This window comes from Dufourea novaeangliae, unplaced genomic scaffold, assembly GCF_001272555.1.
Source record: "Dufourea novaeangliae isolate 0120121106 unplaced genomic scaffold, ASM127255v1 scaffold108, whole genome shotgun sequence".
NCBI classification, from domain to species: domain Eukaryota; kingdom Metazoa; phylum Arthropoda; class Insecta; order Hymenoptera; family Halictidae; genus Dufourea; species Dufourea novaeangliae.
In genome coordinates, this window is record NW_015374014.1 from 1505849 (window position 1) to 1517532 (window position 11684).

The 11684-nt window shown below is 36.5% G+C and overlaps 1 protein-coding gene across 1 annotated transcript in view; it reads right to left on the reverse strand.

Annotated features, from left to right (window-relative positions):
* Positions 1-10329, reverse strand: part of LOC107188716 (dynein heavy chain 5, axonemal) — a 44360-nt gene extending 34031 nt beyond the window's left edge. Inside the window, 10 exon segments of the mRNA XM_015577057.1 lie at positions 1227-1402; positions 1549-1772; positions 2765-2964; positions 3042-3271; positions 4830-5003; positions 5086-5363; positions 6019-6242; positions 7277-7425; positions 8602-8841; positions 10237-10329. Of these exon segments, the coding sequence (XP_015432543.1) occupies positions 1227-1402; positions 1549-1772; positions 2765-2964; positions 3042-3271; positions 4830-5003; positions 5086-5363; positions 6019-6242; positions 7277-7425; positions 8602-8841; positions 10237-10329 (1988 nt within the window).
* Positions 10330-11684: the final 1355 nt, after the last annotated feature.

An 11684-nucleotide genomic window follows, 5' to 3' on the forward strand; every position in this document is an offset into this window, starting at 1 on the left:
AAAAAAAAAAAAAAAAAAAAAAAAAAATACTAATTAGGTTATTCCTAAATACACGGGCTTCATCGGCACGATTTTATGTTAACAGCTTTCTTAATTTATTCTTACTATTTGTATCATTTAATCATTAAAAATTAATCAGAAAAATCTTACCAATATGTTCATAAAAGTTTCATTAATAAAGAACCGAAAATAAAAAAGTTTTATCGTTGCATTAGTATTGTCTCACCGACACCCGGGAATGTAACGTTTTTGTGGGCTCCCAACGTTCAGTCGTCGGTTCGTGAATGGGAAGCCTCCTCGGCGCGTCGGGGGTCGAGGCAACGAAGTATGCGTTTGTCGGGTTCCACGGTCCCTCCCCCCCCCCACAGTGGTGAGAATGACGCCTGGACAATAATCGTAACAATCAGTCAATAATCGCGAGGTCCCTGTATTTTGTTTCAAAATTAGTTCTGAAAAACTGCGTACATGAAAAGGGAGAAAATATATGTTAAATTGTGCTTACACTGCCATTTATAATTATTGGGACACCTGGTCTGGGTGAAGAAAGTGTAATGTTTGATAAAATTTTACATTAGCATAAGTGTTATCCATCGAGCTTTAATCCATTAAGAACCAATGTTGCTTTAATGCAACAACCCATTTGCAATTTTTTTCAGTCAATTCACATTATTGAATCCTGTTTTTTAACATTGTGGTTATGAAAGGGAATTCCACGGATTTTAACAATAATTTGTTCATCATTATTTCTTCTTCCATTTACTTATGTAATTTTGTGAAGAATACAAAATCGTATGTACCAAAATTATATTATATTACTGCTCGGTCGTTAATGGATTAATATATACCATAAACAATATTTATTTGAGACCTTCAACAATTTTCTAATGGCTCATCGTTAGACTTCGGATGTGTATGCAAATATAGATTTTCGTGAACTAATTTGTAAAAACTGAACCTGTAACAAACATTGTTTACTGTATTAAAAGTTTTATCAGATTCAAAGTAATTTTGTTATACTGAGTTTTAGACAATTGTAGATGCTATAAATGCATAAAATCCGGAGTGTCTTCGTCACATTTACTTCATATTTAATATTTGTTCTAATACTTACGAACGGGTGTGTATACCGAAGCACTTTTACTTGTTTACCTACGAGTCTCAAAAGTGTATAAATAATTTTGTAAACAACTGGAAGAAGATAATAATGTATTTAAATATCTATTTACTTGAGCGAATTATCCCATGTCAATCTTCCAGCGATAGCTGGCATGTGTCTAGGTAACGGTGGATCATCCCGTTGCTTTTTAAATAATTTCAGTATTCTGTCAATTTCTCGGTCGCAATACTTTACCACGATATTGTATTTTTCGTCAAGTTTGGTCAGTGGTATCTTTTCGCTTACCTTTAAAGAAAAGAGTCGTTTTTAAAACGAATTCAACTGTATACCATCCGTTTATGTGTAACTAAATGTGTAATAATTTTATTAAGATTGCAATTGAATAATAATAAAACGTTGGAATATGAATTTATCACAACACGATACTTCACTTTTTCAAATCGTGTTAGGAATCGTATACCCTGAGGCGTTTCCCAAACGTCAGCGTAGTTCTTCTCAATAATGTTTCCGATGTTCTGTTTCAGGTCATCTGTTTTTGCCATGAAGTCATCATAATCGATATCAAACTCTGTGTTTCTTGCGTCCAAGTAATCATAGGGTCTGGTAGTAGCAATTTTTTCTGCTTCTTCGAATATTCTTATCGCGTCGTCCAATGCTGTTTAAGTAACAAAACAAACTGATCACTTCTTCTCTCAAAAACAAAAGAACTTGAAATTTTTCTGAAAATTCCAATATACAGAACGATAAACAATTTTTCAATTAAGGATTTAAGTTGAATAACAATGACTAGGCTGTGGAGTTTATTCATTTACAGCCTATAGATTTTGTGAAATACAATAGAAGACAAAATTTTAATTAGATGCAATGAGTTTTCTCTTTTGTTCTAAGGGAAGAAACAAATTCCTACATGTTTTATTATCTATGTGAATTACTTTATAATACGTCATTGCATAAAAATTAGCGGTCTAATAGAGATTTATAATGCTAACAGAAAATAAACCAATAAAATATACCCTTTCGTCCATAAGTATCATAATTCCTGTTATAGCTGAAGAAACACCGACGTTTCGTACAAATTACGTATTTCACATTACTTTCAGGATCCTGTATCGTTAAATACATAAAATTTAAGTTTAATATTTTCTGTAGAATATGTATTCAGTACTATCAATAATTTTGCAATAATTTTTCAAGTTTACTTTATATTTAATAGCTGTTCCATTGTTAGTACATATCTATGTACATATATTAAATATTGTGATACATTAATATGCCAACATAAGAATTAATGTGTTAACAGATAACAGTTAGAACTACCAAAGAAGACAAAAGACAATCTGTTCTTGAAATCTTATAAGAATAATGTAAATGTTATAACGCCGAACTTAGACATACACAGCAAGTAAAAAAGAAAAAGGTACTGAGCTTCGCGGTATATCAAGGAAAATCCCCTCTCAATGGTGGGGATGTACACCGGGCGCTTATGCTGTAGATCGTTTCGGGCAATAATCCAAGTTTACTGTACATACGTTTATCATCGCTAGTTTTTATTATATTGTATATTGTTGCTATATATTGTTACCAAAAATTAGATGTTTCCATTATACTAATATTCTTGACTATACTAATTCTTAAAACTTTGTATACCCTCTCCTAATAGCAGGCCCTCCATTCGTCTTTCAAAGAGATATTGGTAGTCCTGTATCAGCTCGAACATGTTTAAAATCTTCCTGATTCTGTCGCAAAATGAGTCGAACCGTCCAAATACGTGGGTTTCTGAGAACGAGAATTCTTGTTCGGTTACAGCAGGCGAGCATCGAATTAACCTATAGGTCTCCCTGTAAGCCCTTCAAACGCGACAACTTTTATCAATTTTTTTCACGCAAATTATGAACGAGCATGCGTGACGAAATTTTATCATTACTTGTTTAGTCTCAAGCAATGCTTTAGCTTGGATCGCACTGCCGCTCGATCTTGACCCCATACAGTTTCGCGGCCTCGATTGGTGACGTAGTCCCTGCAGGCCACAATCATTTGGTTGGTGATCTTCATCATTAATGAGCTGGTGCGTTCGGAGGTGTTGTAGTATCTCGAGACACTGTATATCAAGCGAACTGTTTGTAACAATGACACTAGGGAGTCCCTCATTTTTACCTAATCAACAAAATAGCAAAGTTTCTGTGTGTCATTAACTCACGGCCAAAGGCTTTTGGGGGTTTAACACTATAACTACCAGCATTGATTGTAGGTTAAATGAAATTGTATAATATATTGATACATTAGTGGACAAAAAAGTTAATAATTTTCTGGTGTTATTTATTTATTTCTTATGTAACTATTTTGTTTATATTTCTATTATTTTTTAACAGCAACTTAAAACATTAATATACTGGGTTGTATACAGCTTTCAGTTTTCTATTGCAATACATGCATATTAAACATATACTAAAGTTTTAAGTTGATGTTGAAAAATAGAAGCAATAAAACAAATCGAAAAGGTGTTAACCGTTTTGTCCATTACTGTACATGTATGATATATGTATAATACAATGTAACAACATAATGAAAAATTTATAATAAATTCAAAGTCACCATAAATTCCGACAGAAACACCTTTATTATTTGAATAATTGTAAAATAGGAAATTTGACATCTGTTATTTTGAAGGGTTTGGTTCTTCTAGTGTTAATACAACAGGGACTCCTTAAATGCTCATAGGGTGGTCCCTACCACTTTTTGGAATTTATTCGGGCGAACTTAGTGTAATATTTGCAGGAATTCGACATTACTTTTCGTTAATCTAATAGTATAATCTAAAGTATACAAGAAATTAAAGGTCAACACAAATTTGACCTTTAAAATGGTACCTTTATGATTTTAGTAATCGTAAAATAAGGTAATTGAATGGGTTTGGTAGTTCCAAAGTTACACTTGTAAAGAATTCTTTCTGTGGCAGCTCTTACGGTCATATTCCAACAGAGAATTATACAGGATATATCACAACTTGTGGGACCCCCTTCAAAAATGGACAGGAGACACAAGAACAATGAAAGAAGTTCGTATAAACATGTATCCTATGTGACCTTGTTTCAAATTTATAGTAATTTCTCTGTTCTAATCATTCTCATCTGCTTACCTTCATAGAAGGCTCTCAAAATGGTCTAAACCAGGCCTGTCCAATATGTGGCCCGCGGGTAACATTGCCAGACGACGCGATCCCCACCATCACTCATAGTAGACAGGCCTGGTCTAAACGAACAATTTCCTCATACATAAATGGATAGGTCGTGCCGGATCTATCGCTTGATCTGCTTGTTCCCCGAATTTAAATCCATTGGATTTTTATTTTTTGGGCTACTTGAAAACAATTGTGTATTCGACACCTATTGCCAGTGTTGAAATCTTTGCAAGTATACAACAAGGCTACCAACAGGTTAGATATATATATATACCTAGTAAAGTAGTGATGGGCAACCGCGCCCACTCGGGCACGTTGCCCGTACGGGCAAGAGGCGGGCAGCCGCGGGCTCCTGTGGAGGGGATGCGCGACAGGAAACGTCGCTTGTGTATGAAGTGAGTTATAGATACGCACTCTCACTCACACATTTCCCCCACCACTACTATGTGCCCGCACGCTGCACATGCCGTTGCCCGCCAGTGAGTTTGGCGAGCGCTGAGTTGCCCATCACTGTTAAGTAAAATGTCTACTAACCGGGTCATCCAGGTACAAACAATGACAGCACTTCTCCAAAGCCTGGATGAACTTCGCGTTGTCCTTGGCTTCATTGTAACAGTAGATGACTTCATCTTCGGCGTCCACCCAATCCTTTATCAATTTCGAGCGCGCGACTTGCAGGCACAATAGTGACATTTGTATTTCATGATCCTTCACAAAAGACACACACGATGCTGTTCTGTAACATTTTTGCTCTCAACGTTCGTAAATAAATGGAACGTAACAGCGGAACCTGAAGTTTATTGACGAGCTGACTGAATTGCGCTCCTCTCCGTTTCCAGTACTCGAGCTCTTGTTGCGGCCCAGAATTGTCATTCTCCCGTTTCACCTGCTTACTTTCCGCCATGAAGTCCTTCAGACTTTTGATCCAGCTTTCCACCCTGTTCTCCACGATATTCACAGCGTTCGCCTTTGACACAAATGTTTTCGCGTCCTCAAAATTGCGCACCCCTCCCATTAGCATTTCGTCGTCTTCGAATATTCGTCCCTCGTGGGCCACCTGTTCACACACTGTAATAAATGTACGAACGTCCATCTTATGTACCGAATATCTAAGTAGAAATAAACATTAATAAATAGAAGGTTTTTACACAGAAAAATGAAACCTGATATTTGTTTCATCTTTGAATTTTTATCACTAAAACTACCAACGTTGAATGCAGGTACTAGGTACACTGAATTCTATTGTATGATATAGTAATATATAGACAATATGTAATACAATTTAGTGAAATATAATGTAAAATGTATAATAAATTACAGTTAACATAAAAGAAATAGTGAAATATAGTAGAAAATAGTAAAAAGTAGAAGTTTTATTCCGAAAAATAGTTTTTGATACAATGTAATGGAATAATTTAAGTTTATACATATTTTCTTAAAAGTTAATGAGCTCTTAAGGCGTTAGTTCTTTTTCATGTTATTTGAAATTAATTATAAGAATTCTGTTCATTTTTTTCTATCTTCTATTATAATGTTTCTTTTTAAATGATCCCATATGTGACCAATAGGGCTCAGACATGGGCTCTAAAGGAAGTCATTCTAATAATTGAATATTTTGTTTATTGAACATTTCCAACATTTAACTGGATTGTATTAACTATTATATGTTCAATTCGACATGTAGAGTAAGTGTGTAAATTAACATTGGAATTAAAATACTCACCTTTCAAAGCGCTGCAGAAAGATCTTAAACCAGGTAACAGAAGGCTCTTGATCATTGGACAGTCGTCTTCTCCTTCGGACCCAGGGTGCGCGAGTGCGTCCATGAAGACGTGTTCAACGACACGTTGTATCGCTGTTATTATTCCCACTTTCATCGTGTCGATCATACCGGTGTAAAGATCCTTCTGAAAGCCTTCTTCGGGCAATTGTTTCGTGACACTAATCCTAAAGACAAGTTCTTTTTCGAAACGTGCACCATCAGCTGATGCCACAAAGTGATATATTATGTCCTTTCATAATTTATGCGGTTTTCTTTTCACATTTGAATATAAAACAATTAACTTCAACATGATCGCCAATTCTGTGCTTGGTGTAAGTATCCAAGACACCTTTAGACAATGTGTCTGCGTCGAGAGGTGACCTCTCAGCGCTGTAGGTAGGAGGTGGAGGGATGGCATTACAGCCGTCCGGGGGGGGGGGCAATCGCCCCTCCTTCAGAGAAGAGCCCTTCCGTTAAACACCTATAGGGGAGGGCAATGGGCGGGGCTGGCCACTGTCATGCAAAACCGTTGCCAGCCTTACGCCCGAGGGTCACCGGGGGGTTTTTAATGGGTGAAACCCCACATTGGCTGTCTCCGCCACCAACAGAGACGATGCAACTTTGCAAGGTTTTCCCCCCGTAAAAAAAAGGTTTGTTTGTGTTTAACAAATAAAAGATTAACTTTCCTGCGATTTCAAAAATTTAAGTCTTGAGAACATCCGTAGAACTTTTGGGACGGACGTTTCTAGAACATCCGAAATCTAAGTCTTACGAACGTCCTAGGGATGTCCAAAATGGATATAGTGCTATCTGGGAGAGGTAGTGTTTTTTGGGTTACAAGGTTACCAGTGAAGGAATCAGCCCGCTACCGGACAAAGTGATCGCCATAACAGATTTTCCGAGGCCGCAGATCATAAAACAACGGAAATAACATCCAACATCCTTACAGAGGGGTTTCAGAAATTTCAAGATCATCTCTATTTCTTCAAATAACATGCTATACTTTTTTCTTCATATTAGAACAGTGGATGTTTAGATGATCTTAACGAACTCTAATAGAAGATGATTCGAGAATAAATAATGGAGTAACACGACGGGTCTTATATCAGAAAAAGTGCTCAAAGTGTTGTTACGTTGATGCAATCGGACACCATACTCTCATTAAGATACCAAAAAAAACTGCATCATGTATGGGATAAATAAATATATTTGTCGGTACCTAAACATGTAGATGCATATTCCAGTGCAGGGAACTTGCCACCCATCAGTCAGAAAAAGTTTTTTCTTCGCTGGCTCCTTCGTCTCTTTGATCTCCTTTACCTTTGGCGTTGGCGCGTTTGGACCTGACCTCGTACTTGAAACTTTTGTCTGCATCTGTCGAAGCAAATCGCAAACTTTTCTTTATGGTACAGTAGACAAACTGTTTTCCCCTGATTCTATGACTGTATTTCAACAATCTTTTACTTTTGATTATAAATAATAGATATTATTCAAATGTTATTATTATTCTTCGTAAAATCCATGTAGCGGCCAACGGCACGTACAAAGAAAGAAAATTTGGCGTGTAAATGGTTGGCGAGTTTTATGATACCAGCACCAGCAGAGCTATTTTTGAGAAAGCCGTTTTCTTTCCGCTTTCAATTGCAGTTTTAGACGACGCACATTTTTGCCTTTAGAGACTTTTGTTAGGGGCCTCAATAGCTATGCGGGTATCATAAACCTCGAGTTTCCGAAGGGTTGCGAAGCGGGGCCAGATGACCGGCGATCGGCCACGTCATGCGCCTTGGAGGTCCGGAGGAAATTCCGCTGCGTTGCCAAACTTCCGCCATAGGTCTCACTCCCGCCAAGTCACATCCCTGTTCCGAAGGAAGCGCGCTAAGGGCGCAAGGAATAGGTGGCGTGATTGGACGATTAGGAAGCGCCTGATTGGTTAATGCCGACGCGCTACATTAACCAATTAGGATAACTTCCGGGGTTTTGACGAGCTCCTCGAAAAGACCGACGACAGCGAGAGCAGTTCGTGAACGAATCTTGTCTGTTCATAACACAAATAAAGACTTAGCCGAATCATTGTGTAGATCATTTATACGCAACATAGTATCCTTCATCCACTTTCTCGGAAACGAAGTCTCGTACGAATCAATCTCACTCGTAAACTAAACTCGTAAACAACGAATTAATCTCACTTGTCTCTTTAAACGTTGTATTGCGTCAGTTTTGGGTAGGAATACGCAGTCGCCCCGCGAGCGCGCGGGACATGAGGTCACAGTCTCGGTGCCCCTCGCGCTGCCCGCGGGGCAGCCTTTCGTATCTCGTATTGCCTGTTGTCATACAACCTTGAACCAATGTACTTCTAAACAGATGATTTTATATCGAGAGGACTGATGTTAAGATCTCTGTTGATTAGACATTTTTTATTCCACTCGGTGAGTATTATAAGATCCTAAAGTTTTTGATCCTTTTACTTGAACACCCTGTATTAATTCAACCTTTTAATAAAAGAATGAATTAAATTGAAATGAAAAGCAATAATGATGTCATTACCGTTTCTGGAGGTCGTAGAGCTTCCGGTTCCTCTACCTCCTGATAATACCAGACCAGGGTTGACCTCATATGGGGTAGGAACAATTGATTGATTTCGTCGAGCATGTCCCCCTCGAAGACGTGATCCATGACCTCGTGACGTGACAATTGCGTCGCGTCCATTAGGAGCTGGAAAGCGAATTCTAGTCGGGGATCCATTTCCCCTCGTCTTGCCTTTCGTTCGCATTCTTCTCGGCGTTTCTTAAGAAAAAGAACGACAAGAATTAATCGAATTGCGAAAGGTGTGAGATACCGTCTCACTGCAATGGTTAAATATGAACGTATATTTATTAATATCTCAAGTTACTGCGTAAATAAGACTTTTATTTAGAAAATTTATGATTTTTCCAAAGAATTTATTGTACTGTGCTAGTAATTAGTTCTAACAATAAAAGTTTTAATATAAAGTTGAGTTGTAACATAACTACGCAGGGTTAATTATGTACATTACCGTTCAAAAGTTTGGAAACAGTTCACTAAAATCGTAAAAGGTCAAGTTACAGATTCTTTTATTACAAAGGCTTATACATTGTATAAAACCAAAACCAAATTAAGCGGAACGAAGAAACTTTTCTTTATCAAAATGGTTGTTTCATTCAATCCTTTATTCTTACTAACATCCAAGAAATCATTTAAGCATTTTATTTATTAATTTCTTAAAATATGACTTTCCTTTCACTAAAAGAACATGCATTATGTTCATACAATCCTTTAAATTCTTCTGCAAAATTACATAAAAACTAAGATAAAGTAAAAATGATATTACATTAAATACGAAGTATGTATTTCTTTCTTTTCTACTAGCCCTGTTCTCTCTAATATTGTATACATATACCTTATGTTTCATAGAGATATTCTAAAACTTCATAAAAATCAGCGAGTAGCGATATAATAATCTCGCGAGTCCCTTCACTTAAATTGTTTTTTTAACGAAGGATTTGGTTTGCTTTAGTTACAATCCCCAAAAGAACAAGAAGAATTAATCAAAGTATCAGGAAAAGAAACAAGCAGAGCAATATCAATGTAACCCTTAACTGGTGAGGTGGAAATCTTATTACTAGATTGCGAATATTTTGCAAATATAGAATTTTGGGGATTAATTTTTTGAAACTCAACGCAAAGAAAAATTGATTTACCCTGTCAAGGGTTCTATTAGGTTCGAGATAAAAAGAAAACCCGAATTCACCTTCTGAAACTTATTTCTAATTGAATTTTGGAGAATCGGATATTCTATAAATATATAAAATCCGCAGTCTACTTATTACTTACCAAAAGCTTACTATACACAAACTTTGTTGTTCATTGCATAACTAGTTGTTTCGCATTCTCATGTAAGAAACCATCAATATAAACAAGTATCTCTTTACGTGGCAACTATTGAATAAGAATCAAACATTCTAAAAATATCCATGGGGCTCCACAGACCCCACCTCGGTAGCAAAGGGTTAAATTCTTAAATCAATACAACGAAAGCATACAACCCAATCCAAAGAAGTAAGGTGACTATCAAAGTAAACTCTCTTGAATTTCTCCAAGAATAAATATAGAAGAGAATTTTTGACACAAGCATAAAAGGACGAATAAAATGTGAACAACCTGAAGGACATCGCCGGTGCTCTCCTCGTCGCTGTTTTTCTCCGAATTTTCGGACCTTTGTTGGACCAACAACTGCGGTGCTTGCACGAACATGATCGAACGGATCCAAACAGGGAAAGACGAGACGAATCACGTTGGAGATTTGTGGATGGAACGGAGAAATGGAAGGATTCACCGAGGATTTCGCTCGCAAACTGAGAGGGCCAGTAAACAAGCAGTCAAAGCGTTGCAAGGGGAGAATACCCCAGTGCCACACAGGTTCGTGTCTGGTACCGCCCTTCTACGTATCGTTCGTGTCGTGTGGGAATTTCCGCGCGATTCTACCGACATCAGTCGATACCACACCGTGAGCATTCTTTTCCAACTGTTTCTCTTGTGGTGAAAGTGTCACAGGTTCATGTTCCACGAATGCAAGAAGATTGGTGTCGTTACGAGGAATTTTTTAAATTCTATTAGTGCCATCTTTCGCAGTAACTATTCAGATTCTACGCGTTTCGAATAAAGGCGAGTGTACAAAATATAATAAAATAAAATGTTCAATGATAGTTAAATGAAGTCTCTATGGTATTCGGTTGAATTATAATTTTGTTTTCTTTTTCCTTTTAAATTCTATTAGTGCTGTTGTTCAATAACATTTATTCAGATTCTACAGGTTTTTAATGGACGGGAATGTATTAAATATAATAGGATTAAATATTTAAGTATAGTCGAGTGAACTCTCTATGGTATTCGGTTGAATTATAATTTTGTTTTCTTTTTCCTTTTAAATTCTATTAGTGCTGTTGTTCAATAACATTTATTCAGATTCTACAAGTTTTTAATGGACGGGAGTGTATTAAATATAATAAAATTAAATATTTAGGTATAGTCGAGTGAACTCTCTATGGTATTAGATTGAATTAGAATTTTGCTGTATTTTGTTTTTCAAATTTATTGGAGTCTATGAAGGTTACAAATTACTGTATTTTTCAAAAATTCAAAAACAGGCTTATAGTACATCTAAAACACTACGACGCAATTACCTAATACATATAATGCATAATCCTTTTAATTTTCAAGTATAGCCTGCATGCTTCTGCTCGAGTTTTCCGCGTACCCCTCAGGGAGTGTTCTCCATATTTGTTTAATTCGGCGGCATAGCTGATTTGAAGTAAGTATATAAACCCTTCACGAAGCTTAAGCTTGATTATGCTCCAGAGATTTTTAATCGGATTAACGTCTGGTGATTGTAAAGGCCAGTTTAGAATCGATTTATAGTAAATCATAACTACATGTGCACAATGCAACTAATGACATCTGTTTATTCGAAATGTTTCGTTAGTCTTCATTTTTTTACGTAATTTACGTTGCAACTGTATTTTATATTACTTAAAAATCAAGATAATTTTTAAGCAAATAGTAATTCCAGAAAGTAATAGCCAGTATGTTCCAGATTAATGTCGATATAA